The 21136-nt window shown below is 38.6% G+C and overlaps 1 protein-coding gene across 1 annotated transcript in view; it reads right to left on the bottom strand.

Moving 5' to 3' along the window:
* DOCK11 (dedicator of cytokinesis 11) overlaps nucleotides 1–21136 on the bottom strand; it is a 203221-nt gene that overhangs the window by 70902 nt on the left and 111183 nt on the right. Inside the window, exons 27-34 of the mRNA XM_008156829.2 lie at nucleotides 20852–20923; nucleotides 18279–18425; nucleotides 15293–15376; nucleotides 13722–13833; nucleotides 11374–11552; nucleotides 4497–4613; nucleotides 2174–2249; nucleotides 1271–1380 (exon numbers count right to left, since the gene is read on the bottom strand). Of these exons, the coding sequence (XP_008155051.2) occupies nucleotides 1271–1380; nucleotides 2174–2249; nucleotides 4497–4613; nucleotides 11374–11552; nucleotides 13722–13833; nucleotides 15293–15376; nucleotides 18279–18425; nucleotides 20852–20923 (897 nt within the window). The remainder of the gene's footprint in view (nucleotides 1–1270; nucleotides 1381–2173; nucleotides 2250–4496; nucleotides 4614–11373; nucleotides 11553–13721; nucleotides 13834–15292; nucleotides 15377–18278; nucleotides 18426–20851; nucleotides 20924–21136) is intronic.

Genomic DNA, 21136 nt, shown 5'->3' with positions numbered 1-21136 from the left:
CTTGTTAAAAATCAATACTTTAAATTGAGCTAAACTGTGCTGGGGATATACATTTAATAAAGTAAGATTTACTTACTAAGAAAGAACTTTCAGTTGGAATAAAACATCTAGGTTCTGAATGATTGCTAGCTGTATGACCACTAGCAAATCATTTAACCTCTTTGTCCTTTATTTGCCTTACCTATGATAGTGTCTGTTGTCATATTTCTAAATGGTGTGAAATAGAAACCTTTGTACATAAATTACTATTTATCCAAAGTCTCCAGGAAGTATCGTTCAGTAGTTTTCAAGGGGTGGTTCCCAACCAGCAGCATCAGCATTGGTTCCACCCCAAACGAACTAAATGAGAAACTCTGGGGCTGAGGCCCAGCCATCTATTTTATTAAGCACCCCAGGGGATTCTGATGCACACTAAAGAATGCTAGAATTAGAAAATCTGGTTCCGGGTCTGGCCCTGCCAGAATTATGTGACTATCCTAAATCACAATCTCAGTTTTCATTTGTAAACTGAAAGTTGAAATTTATTCTTTTCATGGACCTTTCTGTTTTTTAAGATTCTATGATTTTACATAGCATCATGACAAGGTTTTACTGATCTAAAGTGAAGTTTCTCTACCTCAAGGCAGACATATCTCATAAACTTTAATATTAGGCTTGAAAAAATGAGATGGAAGAGTTGGAGAATATATTCTAATACCAGATGCTGAGGTCCTTAATTTGGAGACCCAATTTTTTCTCCCAAATTAATACAATTACTCTACTATAAAAGAATGAAAGGGGGCGAGATCAACCAAAGAATTTGTATGCATGCATATAAGCATAACCAATGGACACAGACACCAGGGGGGTAAGGGCATGAGCGGGGAGAGGGGGGCAAAGACATATGTAATACCTTAATCAATAAAATAAAAAAAGAAAGGCTGAATTAATCCTGCTAGGAAGTGATTTGTTTTAAGTGACAAGGTACATTAGATATTTTAAATGTGAACCTTCCCTCTCTAGAACGGGTACAGTACAGTGTGCTAGGGGTTCAAGGAGGTATTCTGAATTAGAAGTCTTAAAGTGTCTTAGCCCCTATAAACAGTTTAAGATATCCAAGTAGCAGCTGCCAGGATAGGAAGCAAGTGCTAAAATATCCAAAAATTATGGGATGTTCTTTACAAATCCAGGACAGACTACAGGAAAGTAGAGAGCCTCTTATTTACACAAAAAGAAAGATTGTTGTAGCCTAATGTATCATTAGGGTTATCTTACATATTTAGGTTCTTACATTTTCGCCAGTGTTGCCCTGATCTGGAAATCCTGTTGCTCCTTCTGGGATGAGGGAACCTCTTGAGTCTTCTCTTTTAAGTCCATGTCCATTTTGAAAAGACCCATAAGCTAGAAAATAAAAGCCAAGTCCTTGTTAGCAACAGGAGGAACTGCTAAAATATATAAGTTAAGTACTGGGTAATGTAAGTAAAGATACATTTTAGGGATTAGATCTTCGTCATCTAAAATTGTGAAGTTTATATATTATATCAAAACACATAAGAAGTCAAATAAAGGGTAAGCTTTTTTTTATTTCTTGAAACACTTTACTATGTATGAAATTACAAGAAATTCCTTGAAAATAATCAAAGAAAGCCACACAATTTGAGAGGTAATTTTATAGATAAGGAAATTTGGGCCCAGAAAAGGGAGGTGTCTTGTTCAAGACTAAAGACAGATAAGAGGACTGGAGGTCAGTGTTTTTCTCATTATCCTCTAATTTCTTAGTATACTAAGATATGTTTTTAACAAGCTTAGACAAGGAAATATAAGCAAAGAAATGTATCTGCAAGTGGAAGTCAGATTTTAATTAAACTTTAGAAGAGATCACGCTATGTATAGTTTTTATTATAAAACTAGTAGCCCTGCACATGAATCTGTGCACCAGTATCTCGCTGCTGCCCTCCAGTAGCTCTCCACCTGCTGCCCCGCCCTCCTGTAGCTCCCCTCGCCCCCGCCCCAACCCCCATAGCTTGCTGCCCTGCCCCCTCCTGTAGCCCTCTGCTGCCTGCTTATAGCTTCATGGCCTAACAACTACTTGCATATTACATCTTTATTATATAGGACATTTCTTAAAACACAGAAGGATAGAGTACATTTCTAAACAGCCATGCAATGTATAATCTTTAAAGGACTTAATTACCAGTATCTTTGTCAGTGCTCAGACTCCCTCTATTTGTAGGTGAAGTGAAGCCACATGCAAATTCATCCCTGGATGCCTGTAACACAATGTGATACTTCTATCACTTGTACACTAGGGTAAGAAATCAAATTAATAGATTAAAATGATGCCGTGGTTTTAAACAAAGCTCACTGTGAAAGTCCAGTATCAGTATCGGTATTTAGGTGACAAATATTTAAAAAACTAGAGGCCCAGTGCATGATTGAATCATGCACGTGTAAGGGTCCCCTACACACTTTCGCTTTTCGCAGTGGAGCTGGGTGCCTATCCGCTAGTGCACCAGGCCTTTCAGAAGCCTCCGCCGAGCCGGAGGCTTCTGAAAGGCCTGGTGCCAGAGCAGACAGGCACCCAGCTCCCCCACTTTTGATGGTCTGTGGCCGCTGAGGGGGGCTACCCTGCAGTTGAGAGGTGCAGGGGGCGGGACTCCCGCCCCCTGTGCCTCTCAACGGCCACTGAGGGGGGCTGCCGCGGACACCTGGCTGCCCTGCCATTAAGAGGCGCAGCTGGGTGTCCGCAGCAGGCCCCCTCAGCAGGGTAGCCCCCCTCAGTGGTAGCGGATCTGTGCCTCTCAATGGCCGGATAGGCCACCCCGAGTGCCACCCCTCAGCCTCCTGCCGCCCAGTCGTGGGTGTAGCGGTGTGATGGTAATTTACATGTTACTCTATTATTAGATAGGATGGGTACTAGCATATTGTAGTAACTATGACCTCTGGATAAGGTACATAACTCTAGATGGCTGGTAAAAGCTGCAATTGGTGCAGTCTGGTTCAATTCTCTTTGCTTGGAACCAGGAGCAATGCTAGAAGTAGGCGTGTGACCAGAAGCCCTAGGTGAACTTGAGCTGCAAAAGGAAAAACAGGTAAGAAAAATATTTCCAAATATCACTGTCAAATTTTGTGGAGTAAGCAGAAGTATGAGCTATTGTGTCTGTAAAGAAAGATCAGCTTGACACTCAGGTGGGTGATATAATTGGGAGCTACAGGTAATCAAGCCATCAGGGAGGCTCAGAAGTGGCTTTCTGGGCAACCCAGTGTGGGCTTGACAAATCGAGATAGGGGTATTTCCAAAGGAAGCTGTAAAGGACACAGTTTAATATGCCACTCAACAATGTGACAGGACTACTGAAAATGTAAAGGTGATCTTGGGCCATACAGAACATGGAGTGGGGGGGGGTAAAGTGGGAGTTAACAGTCCCACCAGGCAGACTATAAAGTGTACAGTTCTAAGCACTATGTTTTAATTGGGTGATGGATAAAATGGAGCATATCCAGAGGAATATAACCAAGAATGTAAAGGTTTTGGAATGACAAATGATGAAGTGGAGATAGCTGATGTGGAGAAAAAATTAGAAGGCACATGTGTAAGAGGTATCATGTAGATGCAGGAATAGATTGTTCTATGTACTATCTCTAGAAGGCAAAACTAGGACAAGTGGACAGAAAACCGTTTAGGTCTAATGTGAGAAGGAAAGTTTTTATTATTATAATGGCAAAAGGTGTTTGGCCATGTGGGAGACTGATCACCTCCAAAGTTCCTTTCAACTCTAAGATTCTAAGGGGAGAAAAAGGCACAGACCAATTGTGATGAGCTAAAAGCAACTCTTTAAAAAGTACTAAAAGGAGGCTGTCAAGGGAGGGGAGAAGCAAAAGAAGACAGTTTAGTCCCTGGTGCCTAATATTTTGGAGGTGAAGAATCTTTTGTTTTCAAATTGAATAACTATATGAACAACATAGAACAACAGCAAATCTTAAAATACTGGGTACAAGAGATTCTTGGTGTTCTCTTGGACCTTGTTACTTAGTGTGTTCCTTGGACCAGAAGCAGCCAAACGCTTGTTAGAAAGGCATAATCTCAAACCCCACCCAGGCTGCTGAATTAGAATCTTTGTTTTAACAAATGCCCCAGGTCCGTGGTAGGCAAACTGTGGCTCTCGAGCCACATGCAGTTCTTTGGCCCCTTGAGTGTGGCTCTTCCACAAAATACCACGGCCTGGGCGAGTCTATTTTGAAGAAGTGGGGTTAGAAGAAGTTTAAGTTTAAAAAAGTTGGCTCTCAAAAGAAATTTCAATTGTTGTACTATTGATATTTGGCTCTGTTGACTAATGAGTTTGCTGACCACTGCCCCAGGTGATTCATATGCACATTAAAGTTGGAGAAACATTATTCTAGGAAGAAGTGTAAATGTAAAAATGGAGTAAAAAGTGAACCATATAGCATATGATCCCAATTCCAAATGTAGTTAATAAAAGAAGATAAAATGTCAATAGAAACACATTACTACTTACAGAATTAGGCATGGCTGCACAAGAATACAAGGTATCTCGACCTGCTAATCGCTGTATATTTTCCAAAAGCAGCCCAACAAATGGGAGGTATAATTGTGCTATTTTGGCTTGTTGGTTCTGAAAGATAATTATCAAAAGCTTATAGGTATAATGATTTCACTAATTATGGAATCTAAAAAACAAAATAAATTAACAAAACAGAAACTAATAGATACAGAGAATAAACAGACTTGCCAGATGGGAGGTATTGGGGGTAAGGATGAAAAAGGTGAAAGTATTAAGAGATACAAATTGGTAGTTATAACATAGTCATGAGTATGTATAGCATAGGGAATATAGTCAATAATATTGTAATTACTATGTATGGTGTCAGGTGGGAACTAAATTTGTCAGGGTGATCACTACATAAGGTGTATAAATATGTAACCACTATGTTGTACACCTGATACTGATATAATATGTTATGTCAACTGTAATTTAAAATACATTTTTTAAAAGTTAATAGGTATAAAATATGTATATATTACAAATAAAGTTGGCTTCAACTATCAGTTTGAAGATTAAAAGCAGGATAATATCAATAACAAATTAGTGAAGCATGAGTCTATTTATATTTACAGTCTCAGAATTACCACAGAACATTGTTGGTATTTGGATTTAAACACAATACAGAGTCAAATTACATGCTTCAAACACAACTACGTAACATAAAAGGCAAAAGTTTATTTTTTAAATAAGATTGGACTATAAAGCAGATCATATTAGTCCTATTCTTTCACTCCAGTGAGGACTGAGTTTCATGAGAGCAGGGATCATGTATGTCCTATTCACTGCTTCATCCCCAGTTCCTGGGCAGATATACACTGAGTGGCCAGATTATTATGATCTCTGAATGCATAATAATCTGGCCACTCAGTGTATATAGTCCTATATAATAAAAGGCTAATATGAAAATTGTCCACTCGACCAGGAGTTTGACCAGCAGGCTGGCCGGCCAACCGCCCATGGCCCCTCCCCCAGGCCAGGCTGGCTGGACCCCACCCATGCACGAATTCATGCACCGGGCCTCTAATACACACACACACACACACACACACACACACACACACACACACACACACACACTGAGTGGCCAGATCATTATGTGTTCAGAGATCATAATCTGGCCACTCAGTGTACATTAGCTGAATAGCTGAATGAATTAATGAAGTGAAAAAAGAATAAGTTACTGTGTTCACTCAAGAAACTATTTTTGCTTTGATTAAAATAGCAATTAAAATAATGTGATTGATCTTGGCCCCCTAAATCAATTATAAAGCTTGGGAGATTGATATATTTGTAAATATGTAAATAAAGCTGGCCACAATAGTCTTACCTAATGTGAAACCTCTTAGTCAAATTTATTTTTTGCTTTTCTCAGCTATAGACATTCCTCACCAGATATGTACATACACTCATAGCAACAAAAACAGTGGTTTTCATGGCACAAGAGTTGCCCTCCATATTTGAGGACTTTAGGAGGCTTGTCTGGAGATTTAGATAAGACCTCTAAGGCACAACAGTCAACCTAGAGAACACAGATCAATAGTATCTCATCTGACTTTAATTTGCATATTTGTATTTATCCTTGAACAATTTTTTGTGTTAATTGGCCATCTGCATACTTTTGTAAATTTCAGGAACCCATCTTAACAGACTTCTAATTTCTAACCCTATCAATAGTCTCGTATCACTAGGAGATTCTGGTTTAGTAGGTCTGGGCTGAGTCCTGGGAATCTACCCCAGATGATGCTGATGTGCATAGAGGTGTGAGAACAGTGATTTAGTCCAACTTCCTATTCAAGACAGGAATGGCCCTCATCCATATCCCTGACAAATGGCTAGTTTTAAACTGCTCCTTAAACACTCGTTTTTTCATGGACTGTTAGAAAGGTCCTTTAGCTGATTTACTCTGTGAAGGTTCTACCTGCTAGGAATAGCTCTGTCCTTTGGAACTACAAAGAATAAGCCCACTTCCACTTTACATGGCAACCCTTTAAATACTTGGAAACAGTCACCATCAATTGTTTTAATTCGCTCTTCAAAAGGCTAAACTGCCCTTATTATTTTCCTTTATTCTTCATGTTAGTGTCCCCGTACATGGATTCGTGCATATTGAAAGGAAATTAATTAGTCCCTCTGGTGCAGGGACTAATGCAGGCAGTCCCGGGTGGTGGCCAGTGGGGCGGGACTGGGAGAGAGACAGGCGGACATGCCCTGGAGCCAACCTCCTATGGTCCCTCCCAGGCCAGTGGCACCTGGGGTGGCACTGGGGCTCGAAGTACGGCTGCAGAATGAGCGGGATCCCTCTCACAGGTGGGGCTCCCAGGCCGGCCTTCGGGGATCGGGCCAAAATGGGCAGTTTGACATCCCCCGAGGGGTCGCAGAGTGCAAGAGGACACTCTGAAAAGTTGCTGTTGCTTGGCAGCTCCTGCATTGAGCATCTGCCCCCTGGTGGTCAATATGTGTCACACTGTCGACTGGTCGAGAGATGGCATTGGTTTCAAGATTTTTCACCATCATGACCAACCTTTCTTGGCCATTCTCTAATATTACAGTGTCCCACTTAAGATTTGAGAGGCAATACAATATAGTGGGTAAGAGCACGAATTTTGGATTTTATAAATACATGAATTCCAGCTCTCCTGTTACTAGTTACGTGATTGTGAGTAAGTCACTTAATCAGTTTTCTATTTGGTAAAATGGGGATGATAATAGTAATTCATGTGAGTTATTTAATACAGTGTCTGGCATAGAGAGTCCTCAATACATTTTAGCTGCTATTATTAATATTACAGCTTCTGGATTAGAGCCCATTTTAATTCTGATAGTGAGTGATCACTAGGGAAGGAGATCTATGAAAAGTTTTGCCTGCACAAAAGATAGACAATAACCTCAGAATCTATTAATAGAAAATGGGTAGATAAATATAATAAGGTGTATCCATATTTGCAGTGTACCATAATATAATCTAACTTTAGGGTGTATTGTTAAATGAAAAAAGAAAAATGCATAATGGTTTCTATTATACAAGATGGGGCAAAAGCAGGTTTACAGTTTTTCATGTGGAAAATAATACAGTAATTAATAATAACACAAGAATAAACTGTGTTTCATGTACTCACAACTTTAAACCTACTTTTGCCCCATCCTGTATATACATTATGCCTCCATACAGTAGAAGTATATATAAGAAAATGATAACAGTAGCTGCTTCTGGAGAGATAAATTAGAGCATGGAGGTAAGGAATGTGAGAAAGGCATTTTATTGATTGACTGATTGATTTTTACCATGTATGCAGATTACTCTTTTTTTTAAAAAGGAAAAGATTTGCTCACAGCCCAAGTAGAAATTGCAATTCTCTTAGGTGTCAACATCACTTGCAGTGGTTTACAGGAACTGATATTGACCCCAGAACAAATGTTAGACATTAAACATTCTTGTTCTGAATAGGAAAGATGTCTCCTGGTAATTATAAGAAGTTAGGAGATCTCCCATAGCAGTTATGAGTAACACATAATAGGAACCAGTGACACCTCAATAATTTCATTAGAGGAGGAACTGAGGAGTGGCAATGTGGTTGGAATTGGGAAGCGGGGGGGGGGGCTGGATTAAGAGGTCTAGTCTTGAAGCAACTTTTCCATAGGAAGCATTTTCTTTTCTTGACTGTGTGTTTATTTGGAGTCACTTTGGGGGACATGATAGAAATTATAGGTATTTGAAGCTCCTCTCTCTACCCTCACTTTGGCATCATTATTTGTATTTGACAAATGTCCTCTTAGTCAGGCCATCTGTGAATTCTTTGGACCAAAGAGAGTGAGGAATTGAAGCTTTGGTTAACCAGGCCCATGAAGCAAAGTTCTACTGGAGAAAATCCTATACTCATTCATACCTACATTTTTTAACAAAGAGGAAAGGACTTCAAAAGTCACTGGGAGAGTAATGAGCTTGGCATTTCAATCTTTACCATAGTCTAAAACCTCAAAACACTCTAACGGGCATAATATTTAACTTATTTACAGATAACAATAGCTGTGTATGTGTGTACATATACTATTTTCAGAATTTTAAAAAGTATTTTGGACATTTAAAGAATGTCCAAATATGTGGCGTAAAACACAGATTGTCCCCATCTTACGATGGTTCAAGTTATCTTTTTTTTTACTTTACAATGGTGTGAAAGCGATACACATAGTAAATTACATGAGATATTCAACACCTGATTATAAAATAGGTTTTGTGTTAGATTATTTTGCCCAACTGCAGGTTCATGTAAGTGTTCTGAGCACATTTAAGGTAGGCTAGGCTAAGCTATGATGTTCGGTAAGGTATGTATTAAATGCATTTTCAACTCATGATATTTTCAATTTACAGTGGGTTATTAGTATGTAACACCATCAGAATTTGAGGAGCATTTGTATTTAAAATTCCACTTCTAGGTAAGGCACTAGTGAAATCCCTTTTTCCTTCACTTTCATCTAAAGAGGTTGGGTAGGGGGGAGTGCAACTTCCTGCTTCACAGAGGGAAAGTTCATTTTGTACTTCTCCCATGAATCCTTCGAGATCACAGCTAAAGACATATTCCTCTACACTGTATAAGATCCTTTTCCCTACTATTAGGCATAAGAAGCAGTTAACCAGAATCCAGTAGTAACTAGCATTTTTAAAGGAGTGACTAAACTTGGTTGGAATGGATGGCTTTAAGATAGCTTTCATTTAGATATATTATACTAGTTAACTGTGTTAAATCAATATCAAAAAAAGGGGGCACATAGAGCAACTACGTTAAGTGGAAGAACGTTATTTTACTAGTTATAATGTGACAAAATGCAAAACGCAATAAGTAATAACATCTTAAAGGTGAGGAGTTTAAATCTACTTTATAATAGAATCGCATAAATAAAACTAGCAAATATTGTAAGTAAAAAATTTAATTAGGCCAGCTGGTGTGGCTCAGTGGTTGAGTGTTGACTTATGAACCAGGAGGTCATGGTTCAATTCCCAATCAGGCCACACGCCCAGGTTGCTGGCTCAATCCCCAGTGGGGGGCATGCAGGAGGCAGCAGATCAATGATTCTCTCTTATCATTGACTAGAGGCCTGGTGGATGAAATTCATGCACTGGGGGGGGGGGTTTCCCTCAGCCCAGCCTGCACCCTCTCCAATCTGGGACATCCCTCTCACAATCCAGGACTGCTGGCTCCTAACACTCACCTGCCTGGCTGCCTGATTGCCCCTAACCACTCTGCCTGCCAGCCTGATCACCCCCTAACCGCTCCCCTGCCGGCTTGATTGATACGTAACCGCTCCCCTGCCAGCATGATTGACACCTAACTGCTCCCCTGTCGACCCAATCACCCCCAACTGCCCTCCCCTGCAGGCCCGGTCACCCCCAACTGCCCTTCCCTGCTGGCCATCTTGTGACAATGTGGGGGCGGCCATCTTGTGACAACATGGGGGAAGCCATCTTGTGACAACATGGGGGAGGCCATCTTGTGACGATATGGGGGTGGACATCTTGTGATGTGAGGGCGTGAGGGTCAATTTGCATATTACCTATTTATTATATAGAATGTTTCTATCATTCTCTCCCTCCCTCTCTGAAATCAATAAAAGTTTTAAAAAATATTCATCTGGGTATAAATAATATAGTAAAATATAGACTCTATCTATTAAGAAAAAGGAGAGCATCTGCCAGTAAAGAGGACATAAGCACTTGGAAGCCACCCATGAAATCCAGACTCAAAATCACATACTGTGATGCTGAAACAGTGGGTTTATGAAGAGAGTGCAGGGAAAGAATTGGTTGATTTGGTTAAAAAACAAAATCACTAAAAAGAGTGCCTAAATCCACCAGTCTGTTCAGTCAAAATGGCTGACCCAGTCGCCCTGATAAATATTTTAACAAATGAGAATTTATAAGTATCATGTCCTTCATTAAGGTGGAACCAATGCCAGGTCCAAGGAATGCTTGAGAAAGACTTATTTCATGGACCATTCCAACATATCAGATCAGCATGCCAAGAATCCCACTTGATAGTCGATAGCAGTTTCTATTGGCAGGTTCCAGTGTTGGAATATTTTTTTGTCTTACAACTCTATGGTAATAAACAGAGGAACTTCAACATCTTTCTAGATGTGTTTCATAAAGTTTGGCTTATATAACTTTTGAGGCATGTATACCAGTGAATAGTACTTTATGCAAAATACCTTATCACTAACTCATAAATAGTTTTTTGGGGGTAACTTATATTTGGACATGATAGTGGCAGTCAGGGCAATGTGTTGATGTCCTGTAGAGCAAAATCAATCCACAGTAATGCTGCCATTTGTGACAGAAAATGTTTATTTCCTCAACCCCAGTGACAAAAGAAAAATGATTTTGGGGTGGGGTGGTATAAATAGGACATCTATGAAATATAGTGAAGAAATTTATCAGGCCTAAAGAAACTATTAAAAGGAAGAATGAAATACATTTATATTATGAAATAGAATGTCCTACTTCTGATAAAACACAAATCAGCTTAAATTTCGGAATACTCAGTAGGATTCTAAGTGACTATTTTCAATTGCAATTTCATTCTTAATATTCTCCCAAAACCCTTACTCCTCAGAAAAGCAGGGCAAAATATGGCCAAAGGGAGAAACCAGTGTTTTCTTCAACAGTTAATGAAACAATATTTTTAAAACCTAATCATTTTAAACAGAAATAAAACTTATTTATAAAAATAAGCATCAATGCTCATATTATGTTTCTCACAGAAAACTTCATCTTTAGTGCAAAATCTTAGCAGAAATTTACTAACATGATACTGATGAATTATATAGACATCCTTACCTTGTGCTGGTATCTAGTATCAAATGCATGTTTTATCAAAAGATTCTTTACGACAGAGATAGCTGTATATCTGATCTCATAATTGTCTTGAAGAGCAATGGAGGTTTCCCTCAGAAGCAGACCAACCAAGAAGTGATGCTTGCAATACTCATCTGATAAACTGTATTCAAGGTTTGAATCTGCAGTACAATGAAATTGAAAGCCCATTTATAAAAATATTCTAAAATTATTGCAATATTAAAATAACAGACTATAACTTATTATTTAGTAATATGTGACCATGCTAGCAGAAGGTATTATTTTATTAATGAATATGAACAATTATTTTATCATTTAAATGAGCATGCAAAATTTTACAAGACAGGAGGACTCATAATTAGGGCTAAATGATAGCCTTAATAATAATTTTAGTGGGTAGGATAGTCCCTAGATTCCTTTCCCCATACTTATTTTCAACTCTGGAAATCTTAGAACAGAACCTAGAATGAAAGAATACCATAATTGGCAATGTCTTAACATATTTCTTAATTATCTGAAGAGATTTAGTTGTAACTACAAATTGGAGTAATTCTATATAATACTTCATGATTTACTTATCTGTTTATACTTGCAAATTAGGAAAAGGAAGAGAAACTAGATAACTGAATGATTCTAACAGTACTATTGGCTGTTCTAGTAAATGTTACATATTGACCTGCATACAATTGGACACAAGAATAATAAAAAAAGCAGCCTCATCCCACTCCAATTCATCATCACACAAATACAAATCTTTTATTTCATAAAATCAATACTTCAAACTATGTCTTTCACTCCTCTTTGGATCCTCAATTCATTTTCAATCCCAGCTGCTAATATCCTGGTTGGGACTTGCCTTATAACTACTCAGCAGGGATTGTGATCCAGTTTAGTAATTTTCAGAGTAGATTTCTACCATATTTCCTCTATGCTTTAATTTAGTTAGGCCATAAAGCTGAAGGATACATCTTCTATTTTGTTTTTTGGGCCTCTTTAGCACTTAATATAATGCTATGCATTCAATTAGGAGTGAATAAGTGTTATGAGTAGTCAGATTTAATCCTAAATCCTGATGATCTGTCCACCCCTTTTCTCTGACTTCCTCATAACTAGTGATAAATACTGGGAGAAGTATGTGGGCTATACATGCTCAAAATATATTAAGGGAGTGGTTGAATATTTTTCCTCCATTTTCACTGGCTATAATTCAATCAATAAAACCACTGCTCAGCAGCAACCCCCTAGAAACCAAGGCAGCTGACTTTCTTCCTGCCACTGGTCATGCTCTTTTGTGAATCCCTATCACTTTCTACGCAAAAGGGCCAGTACTGACTAACCTGGGTTGCCTTATCTGGGTAGATTTTTGCAATGGTAGTTTTTCACTTCAGTAATTTAAAGAAATTAATCAGATTTATAGAAATCTAATCACGCCTTTAAAATTGTGCCCAAGCAGACATGGCACAGGTCAGAGAAGCAAGGCAAGCATGGAAAATGATGCACACTTAAAGGACAGCTACCCTCTAGCCCCCATGCTGGCTTGAGCGAAAACTTGTTTTCTGACAATAATGTTTTCAAGTTGATTCCTCTAGTAATCAACACTCAAAGCTTATTTTAAAAGCAAACAAATACATTGCCGCCTACATTTTATGGGCACGTTAACTAAAGCCTCATTTTGGCTAGGGAGGATTTGAAAGCAAACAAAGCCCCCGTCCATGTTAGCCATTCATCAAATCAATTGTTTTTAAAGAAAGCAAACTACTTTAGAGTGAACCGAGTTAAACCTACCTACTGAAGTCAAACGGTCCACCGCAAATGAAAAAAAATCTAATTAATATATGAAAAGAAAAGGGACAAATAAAAAACACAGTAACATAAGAATAGTGCTACACAACAAAGCATTCAATAAAACTAGCAATGGAGATAACTGAAGGCATTTCAAAAATTTAATACATATATATTATTTTATTCTGCCTTTATACATTTCTTTTGATGCTCCTTTCAGCAGAAATGTATTGATATGGTTTTCTTAATTCAGTGTCATACAAGAGTTCAAACACTACTACAGAGAGCAATTTTTCTAGCATCTAACATCTGTGTTTAAGCAACAATCTACGTAACATACCAGATTTCTTCATACTACAAATACTACCATACTGACACTCGGAAGGAAATGAGGCATACTATTAACAAATCTATCTTCAGATAGTAACAATTCTGAGGTTACCTTTAAATTGACTGTCTTAACTAGAAAACATTATACTACACTAGTGCTAGCAAAAGAAAAAGAAAGGAAAACACAATTCTAAATGATGGAAAACACAAATACCCACCTTGAACTCGCTGAAGTTTAGGTTTTGCAAATGCCATTGGCAAATTCAGAGGAATGTAATGTTCGTGATTGCAAATTGTTTGCAGAAATTCAAACTTGTATTCAGCCAAAACCTAAATGGAAAGAAATCATACACGAATACATATTTACTATTTTAATGATTAAATACAGAGTGTTAATTTTCAGAAGAGAAGTGTTTAGTATTTTAAGCATACCTGGAGAGGTGACCTGCGCAGGAAAGAGTTAACACAACAGGCCTAAGACTGCTCTCCTTGAAAAAGACTCGTTGGTCTTTGGCTGGCATTTGGGAAATTGGATTTTGAAATGTTTCTTATATGATAAGGGTGTACGTTCTGTGCCAGCCTGCTCAGACTGTCTGAACAATGTGATTTATGGTGAACACCTGCGTTCCTTTCCATTCCAAGACTGGAATTTTAACCAGCCTCCAATACATGAATTGCCCCCAGTAATAACCCTAAACCCCAAGTCTCAAATGGGCTTCCCTGAACAGAAACATTGAATGCGTGACTGCATTTGCACTGCTGGAGAGAAGGTGTGCCGTGTGAGCCTTCACAGGAGGAAGGGCATGCCCGGGAAGCCGACACACACACTGCCAAGGACTCCATTTGATGTCTTTTCCCTTACTGATCCAGCTGAGCATCCTTGCTGTGTCTCTGTAATGAATCTTAGCCATAAGTACGACTACATGTTGAGTCCTTTGAGTCTTTCTACTAAACCACCAAACATGTGGATGGTCTTAGGGGACCCCCCCAAAAACACTATGCAATATTCCCTTCTTTAAAGTACAGCTTTAATAAAAGTACCTAAATGGAAACAGCAGTTCCAATTCCTCCAGAGGACAATAAATGTCACCCTTAGCCTCACACTGTAATGTCTGACATCTATTACAGTTATATTCTTACTAGAGGCCCAGTGCACGAAATTCATGCATGGGGGGGTGTCCCTCAGCCCAGCCTGCACCCTCTCCAATCTGGGACCCCTCGAAGGATGTCCGACTGCCCGTTCAGGCCCGATCCCGGTAGGATCGGGCCTAAACGGGAGTCGGACATCCCTCTCACAATCCAGGACTGCTGGCTCCCAACTTCTCGCCTGCCTACTTCCTGATTGCCCCTAACTGCTTCTGCCTGCCAGCCTGATCACCCCCTAACCACTCCTCTGCCAGCCTGATTGATGCCTAACTACTCCCCTGCCATCCTGTTTGCCCCTAACTGCCCTCCCCTGCAGGCCTGGTCCCCCCCCCAACTGCTCTCCCCTGCAGGCCTAGGTCCCCCCCAACTGCCCTTCCCGGCAGGCCTGGTCACCCCCAACTTCCCTCCTCTGCCGGCCTGGTCACCCCTAACTGCCCTTCCCTGCAGGCTTGATTGCCCACAACTGCCCTCCCTTGCAGGCCTGGTCCCTCCCAACTGCCCTCCCCTACTGGCCATTTTGTGGTGGCCATCTTGTGTCCACATGGGGGCATCCATCTTTGACCACATGGGGCAGCCGTTGGAGTGATGTGTTGGAGTGATGGTCAATTTTCATATTACTCTTTTATTAGAGAGGATACCTTACCTTAGGATCTTTGGGGCTGAATCCAGATATATAGTCATTTATCAAATTGAAAATAAATCCTCTATCCATTAGTGTCAGACAGCGCTATAGAAACCAAATCAAAATGAACAGTTAGCTGAGTATGTCTGCCAAGTATAAATTGAAAAAATTTTTAAATTTGTTTCACATCTACAGGATGACACTCTCTCTTTTACAGGAAATAGAGTAACAGCTTTCAGAGCTTTAGGTGACACTAAAAAAGAGACAGTTAATATTGGAATTGGAATGCAACTGTACAATTTTATAAATAAAATTTTATGTATGCACATATACAAATATATACATACATCTATATATCCATACAAATACATATGCATACACATTTATGTAACCTATTCAGCTGTACTGCCTCATTGTAGTCAACTCTCAAAGTGTAAAGTGAGGTGTAAAGTGGTCATTTAGCTATTGAAAGTGTAAAACTTTCAGACCAGAAGCTTTTCTTTGTGTCTTGTGAAGTCTTAGCTATTAAAATATTCTTCCTCTGTGACTGCCCTCCTAGTTGTTACATTTTCCTGCTGTCATTCTCCTAGTTAAGGCTCTCATTACCTTGCCAACTGAACAACTGTAGTGAGCCTCCTAACCAGTTTCCATGCCTCTCTTTCCATCCAAGTGCTTCCAGATTAATCTCTAACTCCAAGCACTAATCATGTCACCTTCCTTCCTAAAAGCTTTCAAGAGTTGCTTATTGCCTTTAATAAAATTTCAAACTCCTTACTTAGCATTCAAGGACATCCACAGTCTTGTCCCAACCTACTTTCCAGTTTTATTTCCCAATACAGTTCATCTACTTATTATCTCCTCAAGATGTACTGTACAGTCCTACCTCTGGGTCTTTGCTCATGCCAGGCCTAGCTAGAAATTCTATACCAACTTATACCTAATCCTGCCCATTCTTTAATAGTCTGATGAAGTTCCATCTTCCTTAACCATCTTGATGCACAGGTTCTTTAAATCACTTTCTTGCTAGTTTTTGTTTTACTTATTATTTCCCTGTGTTTTCATCTAGGTAGGACAACAGGAACTATCTTTTTTTCTTTATGTTCTCCATAGGGCCTAGAATAGTCCTGTGAAATAGAAGGAACGCAATATTTGATTAATCAGCCATTTGCATCTCACTTCTCACCTCTCCTTTCAACTTTCTCTGCCATTACCTTAGGTCAGATCCTCATCACCCCTCACCTCTGAGATTAATGAGGTAGGCTTCTATTTATTCATTCAACCAATAAAGATTTTTAGGATCTACTGTGTTTGAGACAATGTATTACATTCTAGATAAATACAAATGTGAATAACAAGACATGGTCTTTACTCTTATCCAATGATAGAGACAAATAAATAATTATAATACAACACAATAAGAAGTATATGAAGAATGGGTAAAACCCAAAGAGGTGATTGACACTGAGGGGGGGAGGCTAGGGAAGAACTAAGCTTCTAAAAGATGAATGGACGCTGACAGGCAGACAAGGGGGAGGGATTTATCTTATAATTGGTTGTCTTGACTCTGATCTTTTCCTCACTTCTTCCATCATACCAGCAATAAAATTATCCTAAAAAAATCTTTGGTATTTCTCCATTGCGTATAAACCAAAATCTAAATTCCTTAGCTGGATTTTTAAGGCTTTCCATCTTCTGACACCAGATGGCCTTTCCAGCTCCACACACCCAAACCTGTCTGCACAGTGACATTCTTGCTCACCCCTTAACAATTTCTCAATGTGCATATCACATCTTTGTTCATAGGATCCTCTACCTACAACACCTTCAACTCTTGTCATGGGGAACTATGCTTCTAGTCTCTGTTCACAGTCCCTGGTTATAATCCTTCTCTTTCTTGTTTTCCTATTGTATTTTTTGTACTTTCAGTGTTAACAGTCATCACACTTTATCTTGTATATGCATTTGCATGTGATTACAAAGGCAGCCTCTTGCATCTTTGAACCCTCACACAGAAGGTGGACAAATGTTTAAATTCCATGTAAGAAAGTGAGATTTTGCATTTCAGATAGTCTCATTCTTAGGTCACTTTAAAAAGATATGTGGATGTTTGGTTTTTATACACAAGCAGTCTTATGCAGTAATGTTAAAACTTTATTTTAGTTCTGGCAAAGAATGATCTTACATCAGAAAATCATATGCTGGAGATCTGAAACCTAGCTATGAATTTTTAATAAGAAAACAAGGGTAATGTTAGACATCTAACTGCTTGAATGGATTACTGACCATCAGGTTCTTAATGTAAAGTTGATACATGATAAAGAGCTATGACAAGAGGGGGAGTGGAAAGGAGAAAGTCAAAACTAAGTGCATTACAAACCCATGCCCCTTCTCTACAGCAAATCAAATAGTGTTGTTACCCACTTTATAGCACTGCATTCTAGCAGTGCCCTTACATGCTGATAACAAAACATAACAATAAATACACTGTCTTCCATAACTATAAAAGTTTCTGGGATCTCTCGAACAAAATAATCTCACTGACTAAAATTAATAATTGGCATCTATATGTATTAGCAACATGTAGACTGGTTATATCAGTAATAGGTTGCTTTAATTCAAGGGCTCCAAGTTCAAAAGGCCAATAGGGGTCAGAGAAGTGATGTAAATGGCACAGAGAGTCAGGGGAACTCTAAGGAGTGTGGGGATTTTAGAACCTAACTAAAGACACTCAATGTAATATATTTGAAAAAAAATTACATAAAACATGCCTCTAGCTAATCCACCAGTGTGGGACTGCTAATTTAATTAATTATCTATTTCAGTGGGAAGAAAAAATCAATTTGGGTATTTAATAAAACTGATAAATTAATTCACTTACAAGTTTCTCCAGCAGCCTTATAAAGACCTCGCTGAATCTCTAGAAATGAGCTAATTTTTTCCCTTTGGCTTTAAGGAAGATATTGGTGAAGAATAATTTCTTACCATGTTCTGGCTGCCTTTAACTCACCTTCAGGAAGCTAGCCAAACTATAATTGACATTTCTGGACTCATCCGGAATCTCTGCATAGCGAATAGTCACATGGGGAATTATTGCAAGAAGCAAAGAATGTAAGACGTGATGATATGCCTCAGGAAACCTCTGGCCTCTGGGAAGCTTAAATTAAACAGGCATAGAAAAATGTCAGTTGCAAAAGGTCTAAATCAAATGCCACTCTTATTTTCACATACATTCTACATATACTAGTAAATGTGTATTTTTTACTAGAGTATAATGTTTCTTCCAACTAAAAAATGACATATTTTACATCATTATAGGAACTATCTGGACTTCTAACAATTTAACTGGCTGAAATAATCAACAAGAATAGGTAATTATGACCTAACTTTAGAATCATGTCCCTCAGATGCAGGCACATGCCAGTTTTTCATCCCAGTTTTTTCCTGACACACAAAATATAGATGCATCCGTGCACCTCAATTTCAGTAAACCCTTTCTCTGAAAATAATAATTAAAATTATACATATGAGGTAAATATTTATTTGTTTACAAGTCTTGGCTTTATAATTTCTATAACTAAGAGAATGTCTTTGTACCTTAAAACAATCTGAAAACACAACGAAGTGTATACACCACCATTTCAGGAACACATCTATTGCATAAAGTGTTTTTAACCTTGTACATGCTTTTGACCTTTCTAAAAGAAAGGTTATTTCTGATTTGGTTCTTGTTATTCCAAATGAATGTTTTCAACATGGACATTTTAAAACCATAAGACAAATGGAAAGCTTCAAAGATAATACATTTTACATGGCAAACTAATATGAAAGAATCTAGGTAAAAGAGCCTCTCAAAATTAGACTTTAAAAAATATGAACTGTCACCCAGCCAGTGTTGGTCAGTGGTTGAGCGTAGACTTATGAACTAGGAAGTCACGGTTCGATTGGTTGAGCGTAGACTTATGAACTAGGAAGTCACGGTCAGGGCACATTCCTGGGTTGCAGGCATGATCCCCAGTGCAGAGCATGCAGGAGGCAGCCAATCAATGATTCTCTCTCATCATTGATGTTTCTATCTCTCTCCCTCTCTCTTCCTCTCTTATATCAATAAAAATATATTTAAACATGTCGGATCACAGTTTTATGCAATACATTAAACAATTTTTTTATTTTTCAATTACAGCTTACATTCATATTATTTTGTATCAGCTTTGGGTATACAGCATAGTGTTTAGACAATCATATTCTTTCCAAAGTGTTCCCCCAATATTACTAGTATCTACTTGGCAACATACATAGTCATAACTATATTCCCTATGCTCTACTTTATATCCCCATGCCTATTTTGTAACTACCAACTTGTACTTCTTTGTTTTTAATTCTCACCAGAAGATAATTTTCCATTGATTTCCAGAGAGACTTGAGGTGGGGGGCTGACAGAAATAGAGAAACATCGACATGAGAGAGACACATCAATTGGTTGCCTCCCACACACACCCATACCAGGACTGGGGCATCTGCAACCAAGGTATGTGCCCTTGACCGGGAATCAAACCCGCGAACCTTGGGTCTGCAGGCCAACGCTCCAACCACTTAGCAAAACTGGCCAGGGCCCAACTTGTACTTCTACTCTCATCACCTTTTCTCACCCAGTCCTCCAACACCCCCGCCCCTCTGACGACCAACAGTATGTCCTGCGTCTATGAGTCTGTTTCTCTTTTGTTTGTTCATTTATATTATTCATTAGGTTTGACATATTACTGAAGTCATATGGTATTTGCCTTCTTCTGACTGACTTATTTCAATCAGCATAATACCCTCTAGATATATCCATACTGTTGCAAATGTAAGATTTCACTCTTTTTTATGGCTGAGTAATACTCCATTGTATAACCTTTTTACCCAGTCATCTAATTATGGGCATTAGGTTTGCTTCCATAGCTTGGCTATTGTAAATAATGTTGCATTGAACATAGGGGTGCATATATTATTTTGAATTAGTATTTTAGGATTCTTCAGATATGCCCAGAAGAGGACTCAGTGGATAATAAGGCAGTCCCATTTTTAACTTTTTTAGAAACTACCATACTATTTTCCTTAGTGGCTATGCAATGTATTTTTTTAAAAAAATTTTAAAAGTGAACAGCATGGATGGAACTGGAGAGCATTATGTTAAGCGAAATAAGTCAGTCAGAGAAAAGTAAATATCACATGATCTCACTCATTTGTGGAATATAATGAACAACATAAACTGATGAACAAAAACAGATCCAGAGACAGATAAGCATCGATCAGACTGTCAAACCTCAGAGGGAAGGTAGGGGAGGGTGGGGGGAGGGGGAGAGATCAACTAAAGGACTTGTATGCATGCACATAAGCCTAACCAATGAACACAGACAACAGGGGGGTGAGGGCATGAGCGGGGTGGGGGGGCAATGGAGGGATAAGGACACATATGTAATATCTTAATCAATAAAGGAAAAAAAGTGAAGAGCTAAGAGCCCTTAAATATAAAAGAGGCTTTGCATGTCATACAGTTAGCCTTCTTCGTCTATGTTAAGTATTACCCTTGAGCCTACTTACCTTAATTTTATTTTCTTCCAACAAATATGTGGCCATAGACTTTGCAATGATTTCAAAGAAAAACCATGAGTACTAAAATAAACAAAGAAATAAAATCAATCTTCAATAGTTTCCCAAATTTTTTAACCTTAGCCAAGTTTAACAAATACAAATACATATGGATCTAACATTAATAACATTTTAAAGGGATCCCAATTCACAAAGTTCCACAGAGTAACTTCAATTGGTGTTGGCAGAAAGATAAAGTTCCTCAGAGCCAACTGTGATGCACAAATGGGCTTTTGG

This window comes from Eptesicus fuscus, chromosome 1 (assembly GCF_027574615.1).
Source record: "Eptesicus fuscus isolate TK198812 chromosome 1, DD_ASM_mEF_20220401, whole genome shotgun sequence".
Classification (NCBI taxonomy): domain Eukaryota; kingdom Metazoa; phylum Chordata; class Mammalia; order Chiroptera; family Vespertilionidae; genus Eptesicus; species Eptesicus fuscus.
Note: the sequence above shows the minus strand (reverse complement) of the source record. Positions and strands in the feature narration are given on the sequence as shown.